Source organism: Lynx canadensis, chromosome A2 (assembly GCF_007474595.2).
Source record: "Lynx canadensis isolate LIC74 chromosome A2, mLynCan4.pri.v2, whole genome shotgun sequence".
In the NCBI taxonomy this organism is placed as follows: Eukaryota; Metazoa; Chordata; class Mammalia; order Carnivora; family Felidae; genus Lynx; species Lynx canadensis.
In genome coordinates, this window is record NC_044304.2 from 13,025,909 (window position 1) to 13,038,238 (window position 12,330).

Genomic DNA, 12,330 nt, shown 5'->3' on the forward strand with positions numbered 1-12,330 from the left:
CCCTGTTCTTGCCCCGCCCCCGCGGAGCCCCGCCCCCGCGGAGCCCCGTCCCTCTGCGGAGCCCCGCCCCCGCGGAGCCCCGCCCCCACGGAGCCCCGTCCCTCCGCGGAGCCCCGCCCCTACGGAACCCCGCCCCTCCCCGGAGCCCCGCCCCTCCGGCCCCGCGCTCACGCTGCAGGCAATCTGCGTTGAGCAGGTCCTGGCACTTCTCGTGGCACTTGACGCCGCACTCCGTGCAGCGCATGCCCTGCCGCGCGATGCCCCACAGCAGCCCCTCGCACTCGTAGCAGTAGGTGGGCGTGGTGGCCGTCCACACCTCGAAGTTGTGCGGCGTCGTGCAGGAGATGGGGTAGATTAAGGCTTGCAGGGTCTTCTTGTAAACGTGGTTTTTCTGAGCGGAGAGAGAGGCGCGGCGTGGGGCGCTGTCCTGCGCCACCCTCACCCCCTCGCTGAGTGTAGTAAAGTCCCCGTCCCTCCCCCTGCCCCCACACCGTCGGAATCCACGGTTCCGGGGCACAGATCTTGTCGGCCGGACGCAGCGCAACCAGATCGTGGGGAGGGAGGAGTGCCCGTCCCTGCCACGCTCTCGTCCTCTTCCTCCCCGGAGCCCCCAGCCCACGCCCCCCCTCCCCCCCGCTCAACCCCGTGGAAGGGGAGGCGCCCCACGCACCAGCTCCTCGTTGTTCAAAGTGCTGGAGGCCAAGGCGGAGGTGATGCCCGCTTTTCTGGACTGGACCAGGGACTGGGGCAGGGAAATCACCAAGGGAGTCACCGGGGTCGATTCACACCCGTAGGGTTGTCACCACGAGCAGAATCCACAGCCACGGTTTGGGGCCGCCAGCGATGGATTGCAGCAACGGCCACAAATAGCAGCAGGAGGAGGGCCAGTGAAGAATTGGAAAGTGACAGAGGCTCCGGGTTAGAAGGGACCCTGGAAGGTGAGCAGCCTCACACCCCTGACTCACCCATCCCCCCACCACCAGGAACCAGACTCAAGAGCTGCATTTGGCCACGATCAGCAGCCACAGAGCAAAACTACCAGCCACTCCAGGAACCAAGATCGGGAGTCACCTGTTCTCGTCCCCACCCAGAAACTGTAGGACAGGGCAGGGTCCCCTCACCCCGGAACCCATGCATTGGGGGCCAGTTGGAAGATCCTAATGGGGGGGGAGGGGGTCTGAGGAAGAGATGGGGGCCCAGGTCACTACCACTCACCATGGCCTGAAGTGTCCATGCAGCAGGCAGGGTAGAAATCAGATTACATTAGTCCCAGGGAACACCTTGCCAGCCCCCAGCCCCAGGTCTGCCATGGGCAGTTGTACAGGTTGAGCACTGCTTATGGCAGGCCTGCTCTGCTGGGGGAGGAGAGGGCACAGGCGCTCACCAGGTCGCTCACGAGTGGAATGGGCTTCCTCTTGCGGATGTCCGGCATGCTGTCAATGATGATGAGGCCACCGCCAGGGCTGTAAGACACACACGGGGATGTCAAGGGCCCAGGCGTCTCCCTGTCTCCAACAGACATCACTGGAGGCCTGGGCAGGACACTTGATCTCCCCGGGGCTATTAAAGGCTGAATGGTGTCTCCCAAAAAGATACATTTAAATCCTAGCCCCTAGTACCTCAGAAGGTGGCCTTATTTGGAATATCTGGGTCATTGCAGATATAATTAGTTAAGATGGGCTCACGCTAGACTGGGTGGGCCCCTAATCCAATATAACGGGTGTCTTTATAGAAAGAGAGACAGCAGTGTGACAACAGAGATCAGAGCGACACATTTACAAACCAAGGAATACTGAGGATTGCCAGCAACTACCAGCAGCTGGCAAGGCAGGGAAGGAGTCTCCCCTACAGGTGACAGTGACAGAGGGAGCGTGGCTCAGCCAACAACTTGACTTTGGAATCCTGGCCTCCAGAACTGTAAAAAGACTATCCTCCTGTTGGTTTAAGCTGCCCGTTCGGTAGTGTGTTACGGCAGCCCCAGGAAATGAAGACGACTCCGGGCCTCAACTTCCTCACCTGGGAAATGGGGAGATGATGCTGTTGCCCAATTTGAATGGAAGTTTGAATGGACGTTTGAATAAACTAAGATATTCACGAGACACTACCTAATTGAAATAGGTATTTCAAAATTGAAAATACCTATGTATATCTAAAGTCGATCCTGGAAGGAGTGATTTCGAAGCTGATGGCTACGCAGCTTTGGCGTAGCTGGTGGGTCAGAATGAGCTACTTGTGGGAGATGCTACCGTGGCCTTTAGGGATTCACCTTACTGGGAGGGGCCCACATCCCAAAGAGGGTTCAGGCGTGGCTCTTCTCCAGAAGGTTCCCACTGGCCAGGGAGAGAGATGCCTGGCAGCCAGTGACTCTGGACAAGCCCCGGGGTGCCATCCATGTTCCAGTGCTGCCTGGAGGATCAGGCAGAGGCCTGGTGACCCCCGAAATACACCTGGGCTTGGCTCAGGGGGCTTGGCTCCCCAGCCTGACTCCGCCCGCGTCTCTCGAGGGCGTTTCCTCCATAGATCACGTGTTCATCCCCGTGTCAGTCCCAGCTTCCGGGGCTCCCCCCAAGGACACCGGCTCATCTGGGGGTCACAGCGTCTGTCTCCGCGCCTCTGTTTGCAAAGGACGTACAAGGGAAGGCAGTCACCCTTCCCGCTGCTACTTGAAAACATTAGTGTACTTTAAAAGTATCTTTAGGGGCGCCCGGGGGGCTCCGTCGGTTAAGCCTCCGACTTCGGCTCAGGTCACGATCTCGCGGTGCGTGGGTTCGAGCCCCACCCACATCGGGGCTCTGTGCCGACAGCTCGGAGCCTGGAGCCTGCTTCCGATTCTGTGTCTCCTTCTCTCTCTGCCCCTCCCCCACTTGTGCTCTGTCTCTCTCTGTCTATCAAAAATAAATAAACGCAGAAAAAGTATCTTTCAGGGGCACCTGAGTGGCTCCGTCGGTTAAGCACCGGACCCTTGATTTCAGCTCAGGTCATGATCTCACGGCTTCCGGAGCTCAAGCCCCGCGTTGGGCTCTGCGCTGACAGCGCGAAGCCTGCTTGGGATTCTCTCTCCCCTCTCTCTCCGCCCCTCCCCGCTTGCGCGCTCTCTCGCTCTCAAAATAAATACAAACATAGATAAAAAAAAAAATAAGTGTTTAAGAATATCTTTTACATCTTCTAACCTCTCCACTCAGGCGCTGAAGGAAGAAAAGCCCGCGTAAGCGCTTAGATAGGACAAAAGGCTCCACGGACGCCCAAATAACTGTCATTAAAGAAAGGGTCACCATTAAAGAAAGAGCCAGCGACCGTAGCCATAAGCTGGGATGTTTAAAAACGGAATCAAAAAAAAAAAAAAAAAAAAAAAAAAAAAAAAAAAAAAAAACGGAATCAGATCAACAACTTCACCCCGGGATTGCAGAGGCACGCTGCAGGACACAGGCTTCTCCTCTCTCTTACACTTATTTCTCTAGGAGGAAGTGATCTTGGATAACGCGAGTGTCTGGGGCAAGGCACGTACCTCTCTGGACTCAGTTTCCCCACCTGGAAAATAGGGGTAGCGGTCCTCCCGTGGGTGTGTTGTGGGGATTCAATGTGCGACTCTCTCTGGCTTCTGTCCGGGGTGAATGCTTATGCTAGTGGCTACATTATTTCACCCGATCTGTCACTCAAGCTGTCCCCTGTCTCCACGGAACGGCTGGCTATCCTCCCTGGGCTGACGCTATGGTGTAAGCAGTCTCGAGCTCTGGAGTCAAAGCTTCCTCCTTCCCCCACGACTCCGTTACTCACCCGCCTTTGAACCATAGGGATTTGGACATCTCTCCTTCTCCTCGGGCCTGCGTGACAGACAGACAGACAGACACGGTCAGCGTGGCAGCCTCTCCCCAGAGCAAGGTGGGTTCCACACCCGCTTTTGTCTCCTCTTTGGGCCGGGAGTCAGGAGGCCCGGGTCCTAGTCCTCACTGTGTGTCCTTAAGCTCTCTCTGGGCCTCAGTTTGCCCAATCTGTAAAATGGGGAGAGAAGAGCTCCTCTCTACCACCCACCTCAGTAGGACTCGGTCTCCTTGTCTGTCAAACGTGGGGACGTGTTAGCATCATCTCCAACAAGAGCCCGTGCACTATAGTCCTGGGCTTCTCGGGGGTTGGTTTAAACACTCGTAAGATTCTGTCATTCTCTAAACTTCTCCCGGCCTCACCTGCTCACCTGGTCTTGTGCCCCAGGGCCTTTGCTTGAGCTGCGCCACTTGCTCGTACGCCCTCCCACCTACTGCTCCCAATCAGCCTCCATTGATCCTTTGTTTTTTGAAATTTATTGTCTCCATTGATCCTTCAGATCTCATTGTAGACCCAGAGCTGACACCCTTACCTCCTATGCAACCAAAGGGTGGCATGGTGGGAGAAGGGTGGGGAGGGTCCAGCACTCTTCTGAAATATCGTTGAAGCATTTTGGATATCACTTCTCCTTAAGTGTCACCTCCTCCGGGGAGTTTTCCTGATTACCTTGGATTCGTTTTACGCCCCTTCTACGAGACCCACAGAGCCTGCCCACGTTTATTTGGTTTTTGCCATATTACGAGTTCCACCAAAGAGTCGCTGCTGTTTTTTATTTTTCATTCAAACTGCTGACGTAGCGAAAGTTATTCTATAGACCTTACACTGCATATTCTTTTCTATCCTTTGCATTTAGAACCATGAGAATGGATTACTTAGTCAAAAATTTTTTTTCAATTTTAAAACATGAGACATTCGATTGGAAACGTCTGTGGCTCTGACATTTGACGGTCTAAGACCTTGAGAGTCTGTTTAGGATATCCTACTGCCAGCCTCACCCCCTGGATAATGGTCCCCCTGGATAATGACACTGCTCTGTCCCCAGCCTGGGGTGGCTTGAACAATTGAAGAGAGAAATGAGGGGCCTCAATCCTGCTGCCTGACCCTAACGCTAATGCTTTCGCCTAATTCCTTCTCTGATACTGACCAGACCTGAGACCTTTCCCCAACCCTGACTCTGGTACCCAGTGTGATCCCAGGCACTGACTTCTTTCCCTAACCCCAGTGTTAACCCAGACCTCTGATCTCTGACTGCTGCCCTCGCTCTGACCTCTCTCCCTCTCCCTCACCTCTATCCCTATCCATGAGCTCGACTCTGACATGGCTGTAACCGTGACCTGGCTCCAGGTTCCAGCTCACCTCTCCTTCCTCCCTCCTCAGAAATCCCAGGTGGGCACGAGGGAAGCTGGGCCGGGCCTTGGTGGGGCCAGCTGGCTGGGGGAGAGGGCAGGCAGTCATGGGAGACCAGGGAAGGGCCCTTCTGGAGACAGATGAAGTCAAGGTGCAAACAGGGCCAGAGAGGGGTCAGGTTGGACAGGGGCTGGGCGGGGAACGGTGAGGCCAGGACGCGGGCAGGTGTGGGTGGGGCCAGGTTGGGGTGGGCGGAGCCATAGAAAGACCAGGATGTAAGAAGGCGAAGCGAAGCCCGTGGTGGACGGGGGCGGGGGCGGGGTGGTGTCCGGGGGCAGTGGGCGTGGCCACGCTGTCCACGGGCGGGCCGCGGCAGGTGTCAGCGGGTCTGGGCATTGGGCTGCAGCTGTCACTCACCTCCTGCAGCTGCAACCGCACTTTGTTGAAGGCTCGAAGCCAGTTGGCCTTGGCCCTGGACACGGAGTCCTGACCCTCCTGGCCTTCCTCATCCTCTCGTCGCCTGAAACGGAGGCAAGGGGCGTCGTGAGGCTCCAGGACCGGCCCTCCCTTCACCCTCCGCCCTCCGAGCGATGTCAAGCCCTGCGTGGCCTCTCTGGCCCTGAAGAGACACAGTGACCCACCTGTAGCCCCTCTGACGGGCCTCAGTGCCCCCTCCGCTTTCCCGGCCATGACCCTGCGACACCCTCCCCTCCATTCCCCGGGTCCATGCTGACCCCATCACAGCGCCCCTTGGCCCCCTCCCATTACCTCTCCTCAGACTTGGGGGGCTCCGGCTCAGCGGCCCGCTCCGCTGTGGGCACCTCCTCCAGTGCGGCTGGCCCAGGGGCCGCCTTGGCCACGTCGGGGGCCTCAGCAGGCCCGGCCGGAGGCCTATCCTCCTTCTCGGCTGCGGCCGGTGGGAGGCTGACGCGCTTGAAGTCTTTGGGCTCAGCCACGGCCACCTCCTCCCGCTGGGCGTAGCTCCGGATGTCATCAGGCACCTCCTCCTCCTCCTCCAGCTCCTCCTCCTCGTCAGGCAGCTCCTCGTCCTCCTCCTCCAGCTCCTCGTCCTCCTCCTCCTCCTCCTCCTCCTCCAGGAAGTCCTCCAGCTCCTCGTCCAGCTCCTCGTCCAGCTCCTCCTCATCCTGGTCCCAGCGCGGCGAGTCCTTGTGGTAGCTGACCGAGCTGTGGCACGAGTGGTAGGAGTCCCGGTCCCGCTCGTCCTCTATCTCGGAGCCCTGCAGGCTCTGCTCGTCCGGGTCGAAGTCCTCGCTCAGCTGCGAGCTGCCCTGGCTCAGTTCCCCCGAGGAGGCGTAGCGACTGCTGCCGGTGGGGCTGTGGGGACCGGCCAGGGCTCAGCCGCGGAGGCACCCCCGAGCCACCGCCCGCCCCCCCCCCCCCCCCCGCGCCCGTCACGCAGGCGCCACCGCCCGGTCATTCCCTCATTCACTCGGCACTGGCGGAGGAGCGCCTACAGGGCGCCTGGCCTTGCCCTGGGTACCTGGGAAACCTCGGCCTGGAGAGCCCGCCGGGCGCCACTCCTGTCCTTGCGCCCCTCCGATGTGCTGGGGACCCCGATCAGTGCCTCACCTCCAGTCTGGGGAGATTTAGTGCTTCTGCAGCTCGAACCTGGCCATGGCTCCTGATGTCCCCGAATCTAGACGCTGCCCCAGCGTCCCCTCCTGTCCCCGACAGCACTCGCCTCCCGTGGAAGCCACAGAGGGGCTTTTTCAAATCATAAACGCAGGCACTTACGTCCCTGTTCTAAAACCTGCCGTAGCTCCTTAGAGCCCTTGGTATAAAATCTGGGCCCTGCCCTACACCCCAGGGTGGCCCAGACCCTCCAGCCTCCCCACCTCATCTCCCTCCGTGCTCCCATCTCTCCCCCCCCCCACCCCCGCTCCGGCCACACTGGCTTTCTCACTGTTCCTCCAGAGCCCCTGCATCAGCGCCCACCTCTGAGCCATTGCCCTTGCTGTGCCCTCTTCCAGGAACACCCTTCCAGAGTCTCTTTTGGTGCCCGTTGAAATGTCGTCTTTGAGTGAGTTTCCCCCACCCTTCCGCCAGGTCGGGTCCTTAGGTGCGCCCCGGCTCATGCTGGACATGACTAGGAAGGAACCCCTAGCCCTGCTTGAGGGCAGGCAGCATGACGCACGGGCCACCACTCGTCCCCCTTCTAATCATTCACTCAGTCACTCAACAAACATCATTCCTTGTCTTAAATACTTCCTCTGCTCTCAAGGACCGGGACCCCTCTCCCCAGCCAGCTCCAGGGATGCTGTAGGGGCCAAAACGGGAGTCTCTCCCTCTCGCCATGGGTTGCTAGTTTATGCATTTAGTTGATTGCTTTTTAGTGGCCCGCCTCGTAGATGGCAGGGGACAGGTGAGGGATCAGCAAGTATTACTTGGCTGGAAAGGACTTCAAGCTCCCTCTGCTGATGAATAACCCTGAAGTCCATCCCGGCACATTCTGGGGTCCCTGGGGAGGGGGGCAGCCCAGGACTGGAATCCCAACATAGGCCTGGACGTGTCCACCTACGACCTCAGGCGCCGCCTAAGTTGCCCCAGGCTCGTCTTTGGGGCCATCCTCCCATCCTGGCTCTGACGTACTGAGTCTTAACACAGCTCTCACCCCCCTCAGATGCTTCCCCTGCCTCCCACGCCCCTGAGTTGGCCACCCAAGGGCCTTCCTGATCATGATCTGGGACCTGATCTCCAGCCTGTGGCTGAGCTGTTTCCTCTGCCTGAAATTCTCTCCCTCGGACTTCTCATTTATCCTTCTGGGGCTACCTGCCAGGCGCCTTCCTCCGGGAAGTCCTCCCTACCCTTCCCCACTGCTAGAGTGTCCCGCCCTGCCCCTCCTTCCAGCCAAGCCCTGGCTTGTGGGACGGAATGTCCGGGTCCGGCTCGGTGTCCCCAGCCTCTCGGATCATCCAGCACCAGGCAGCACGGCCAGGATGGCCAGGGAGCGCGGCTTGAGTCACTCTCGGGGGAATGCAAGCTGTTTCTACCTCTACCTCCTCTCCTCCCCCCTGCTTCTGGAGGGTCTCCCCTCACTCCTGTGTAGCCTCACCAAAGCACAAGAGGAGAGGGTTCCTCTTACCCCGACTCCCCCCCCCCATCCTGTCCCAGGAATGCTCACGGTAGACAGACTTCTCCCAGCCAACCCTTTCTGGCATTTTCTCTGGGTAGGATGCTATGGCCACTCCCCCGCTCTCTTTCTCCCAGGGCAGACCTTTCCTTTTCACTAATATTTGGTCTCTGACTCTCCTCTCAGCTGTTTCCGACACGTTGAAACTTTGTTCCCACAATGGCTTCTGGCCTGAGCCAGCTTGGGTATGCAAATGAATGGGAGCGAGGCTTGAATGGGGGAACCGTATTCTGGGGAGAGCAGGTAGTTCGGAAAAAGACCCACAACCCAAAGTCACTGGGCACCCACGGGGCACCCAGTTAGCTCCAAACGGTATCGTTTGTGCTGTCGACACAACAGTCACTACGTGGCACGTTCAGACGCCCCTCTAGGCGCTTTACAAACGTGCGATCCGTTTAATACCCTGTGCGTCGCAGTTTTGTTTGGCAACCAGGGCTGGGTGATCGGGTCGGCGCGGAAGGACGGCAGGCACGACTCTCAGCCTCGCAGGCTTGGAGACCAGCACCCCGCACCGGGCAGTGGCGTGGCCCGCCTGTCGGACAGGTCTAGGGCCAGCCGACTTTCGAGGGGGTAGCGGTAGAGGCCGGAGCGCGCAGGGGCAGCTCCCGAGGGACTGTGCCCGAGCCTGCCAGTCAGAAACAGAGTCGGGCCATCAGGGCAGGACCACGCCAGGACCACCAGCCGGCCGCTTGCTGGGAGACTCTTTCCAAAATCGCCAGCGCCCTTAAAGGGAGCGCCCAGGCACCCCCACATCTCAGGGGCACCGCTCGGGCGGGGGGGGGCCTCCTGACTCCGCTCCCCTTCGTCAGCCAAAGCACACCCCCTTTGACCAAGCTCGTGAGATCTTCTTACCAGGTTTAGCGTAAAGAAAGGGCTCTACTACCCTACAAGAATGCTACTTTCCTGGACCCGCTGACCTCCACGCCCAGCTCCCCCAGGTCCTCTACTCCTCTCTCCACTCTGGGACCCAGAGCCAGATACACGCACAGGCACGCACACTGATCCCCTTCTCGAACACCGTGGCTACCTGAGGGCCCGCGGCTCGGAGAACTCCTCATAACTGTGCACGGAGTCACTGTAAGATTCCCGGGAGCCCAGGGGTGGTGGGCGGACAGAGTACTGGTGGACTGAGGCGTTGGGCTGGGATGTGGTGTAATAGGGTGGCGGGATGCTGTTGCTTGTCTCGCTGCGATAGTCGCTGTCGCGATCGTCCACCGCACTGTCAGGGTCATCGTCTGGAAGAGAGAGGAGGGGAGGGAAGAGGGTGAGGAGGGGAGGGAGAGAGAGGGCGTCCAACGGAGGCCAACACAGTCTCTCAGACTTAGGGAGTCTTCGCTGTCTGCTAACCCAAGAAGAGGGATCTTTGCCAGAATGCAGGATCTCGGGTCACGTTAACAGAAGCAGAGGCTGCAGGATAAGGGAGGTGAAAACCCTGCTTTGCCAGTCAGACTGGACTCCTAGTCTGGGGTCCAACGTAGGTCCTATAATGTGGGGGGGACAGGGGCAAATTGGAGGGTGTCCTTCGGCTCAAACGTGAGCACGGACTCGGCTAAAGTCCAGGCTTTCTGAAAGCACGATGAGTTTTTCCATCAGGCAGTGAGCTTCCCATAAGAGAAGTCACACAAATACTCAGGGGGACGTTCAGAGGGGGATCAGGGGGACAAGGTTGGAGTAGAAATTTCCTTTAAGCCTCAGAGATTTCTCGATGTCCGAGGATGGGGTTCCTAGATCTGAGCTCACACGTGTGGGAACAAACATGGGGGCTGACGATACTATAGGCCTCGAAAAGGATTAGATTCTTAGGTCAGATTCTTAGATTCTTAGGCAAGACCATTGCGCACCCAGAATCTACGGCCGAATGGAACAGGGCAGAGTGCTGAACTTCAAGTGTTTTATAAGCATTAAAGGGCATTTTAGTTTGGTTTGTTTTCCTTGATTAAAAAAAAGAACAGTGTCGAAGGATGCGAGATTGTGACTAGGACAGTAGAGACTCAATTTATTTAAAAGGCAACCCTTGAAAACAAAAGAAAAGAAATGAAGGCCCAGATTAGGTGGCCCAGGGCGTGAATTGACCGGTGATATTAAATGTCAAGGGGCGTGATTTGCCCCTTTTTAATGCCTTTAGGTTTCTTTGCTCGTGTCCCGGATGTGTGTGTATTTTTCTCGCCTTATTATTGTAATCTCCTAATTCCCCCCCCCCCCCAGCTAATCGTGTCTGTTTCTATGTATTTGACAAATAGGTCCATTTTTTTTTTTAAATGGGGTGAACGGTGGTGGTGGTGAGGGGCGCCTGGGTGGCTCAGGTCATGATCTCACGGTGCGTGGGTTCGAGCCCCGCATCTGGCTCTGTGCTGACAGCTCAGAGCCCGGAGCCTGCTTCGGATTCTGTCTCCCTCTCCCTCTGCCCCTCCTCCGCTCGTGCTCTGTCCCTCTCTGTCTCTCAATAATAAACAAACGTTAAAAAACATCAAGTTCATCCTTCATGTAAACACCTATTTGGATTCATTCCCTCAGTTAGTTTGCCTTTTGAGAAACCTTGAATTCATTCTCGGCGAGCTCATCAAGGTCACTCTGGCCTCCTGGTTTCTCATCTGACTCGGGCCACTGTGACCTACGAGCTTTTTATCCTGTCCCTGTCGTAAGCGGCCACCATCTGATGTGCTGGGTGCCATCAGTGCCGGCATTTTAGGCAGAGGCAGATGTGAATTTCCACGGCTCAGGTCTACACGCATCAGGGTATAACTGTGAGGCCACGGAGGCCTGAAGCCGGGGATCTGAAATCCGGACAGAGTGTCCCCGTGGAATTCTGGACGACTTGTCAACGTTACCGAATTGTTCCTTTGACCAATTTGTTCGCTACCCAGTTTTCTGGGTGCAGAGCCCCTAACCAAACCGGCACCCTTTCTGCCCAACTGTCCTCGACCAGGCCAAGATGCTCCCAGCCAAACTGCCTGACGCTGCGGGTGTAGTCGGCGAACGGTGTTGGTTTGTTTGTTTTTTTTTCCAGACACATTGTCCAGTTTTGGGGGGCAAATTGCTTTCTATCGGTTTGGGTTTTTTGGTTTTGTTTTGTTTTGTTTCCACCCTGACTCCGCTTCCTCCCACATGGTTTTTGACCGAATTGCCTGCTTGCCCAGAGAGGCATTTTCAGCCACTTGTGTTTCAACCCACTGGCCCGACCGTCTTTGTGCTCCTTGACCCAGCGATCAGCTTTCGCCACGTTGGTTTTAACCAAAAAATATCTCTGTTTGTCGACCGTGCCGTTTGTCTGTGGCAAACTGGTTGGTACCGGGCCCTCTTGCTTGCCGAATGGCTTTTTCTGGCTAAATGGGTTTTTGACAAATTGTTCCGGATCAAAGTAGCGGTAAACATTTCCCCTGGTCCCGGAGGGAAGGGGGAAGCGGGGTCTGGCCGTCAGGTTGTGGGCACTGGTGGAGGCGTTCCTAGTTGGTGGGGTAAAGGGAAGGAGGGAGATTCGCGTTCAGGCTATAAGCCTGGATTTTTCTGGAAGGGGCAAGACATGGAGGAAAGGGAGCTATTCCTTGGGGAGATAAATGGGCACCCAGTTGTTGGGGGAGGGGACGGCTGGTCTCCTTCCCCCGGGGGTTAAATTGGAGGAAGATGGCAGGGGGCTTTGGGAGCTGAGGTCTCTGGAGTGATCCGTGCCCGGGGTTCCCTGCCCAGCTGCTCTCTCAAAGACCCTCTCCCCCCATACCTACCCCCCTCTGAGTGACACTGGGGCCCATTTCCCGGCGGAGGAGGAAGGTGGGGAGACAAAAGACAGGAAGGAGTCACAGGAGAGGAGATGACGTTATACACGGGGAACAGGGGGGAAGGGGTCACAGTGCCCAGCTGGAGACAGACAGGTCTCTGGTCGAAATGCCCACTCCTCCCGGCGGAATCCCTCCACCCCGGTAATGGTGCCCGCTCCCGAGCGAGCAGAGCAGGACCCTCGAGACAGACGTTAGTGGTCAGGGACAGGAGGGCACAGGCGGGGTCTTATCAGTCCTCAG

The 12,330-nt window shown here is 57.6% G+C and overlaps 1 protein-coding gene across 6 annotated transcripts in view; it reads right to left on the bottom strand.

The window, feature by feature from the left end:
• UNC13A (unc-13 homolog A) overlaps positions 1 to 12,330 on the bottom strand; it is a 61,286-nt gene that overhangs the window by 28,568 nt on the left and 20,388 nt on the right. For 4 of the 6 annotated variants that reach the window (XM_032591595.1, XM_030304126.1, XM_032591597.1 and 1 more), the window contains exons 9-16: positions 9,345 to 9,552; positions 5,935 to 6,501; positions 5,584 to 5,686; positions 3,775 to 3,821; positions 1,385 to 1,463; positions 1,216 to 1,221; positions 671 to 742; positions 172 to 391 (exon numbers count right to left, since the gene is read on the bottom strand). In XM_032591595.1, coding sequence (XP_032447486.1) covers positions 172 to 391; positions 671 to 742; positions 1,216 to 1,221; positions 1,385 to 1,463; positions 3,775 to 3,821; positions 5,584 to 5,686; positions 5,935 to 6,501; positions 9,345 to 9,552 — 1,302 coding nt within the window. The remainder of the gene's footprint in view (positions 1 to 171; positions 392 to 670; positions 743 to 1,215; positions 1,222 to 1,384; positions 1,464 to 3,774; positions 3,822 to 5,583; positions 5,687 to 5,934; positions 6,502 to 9,344; positions 9,553 to 12,330) is intronic. The other 2 variants (XM_030304133.1, XM_032591596.1) reach the window with 1 other exon arrangement.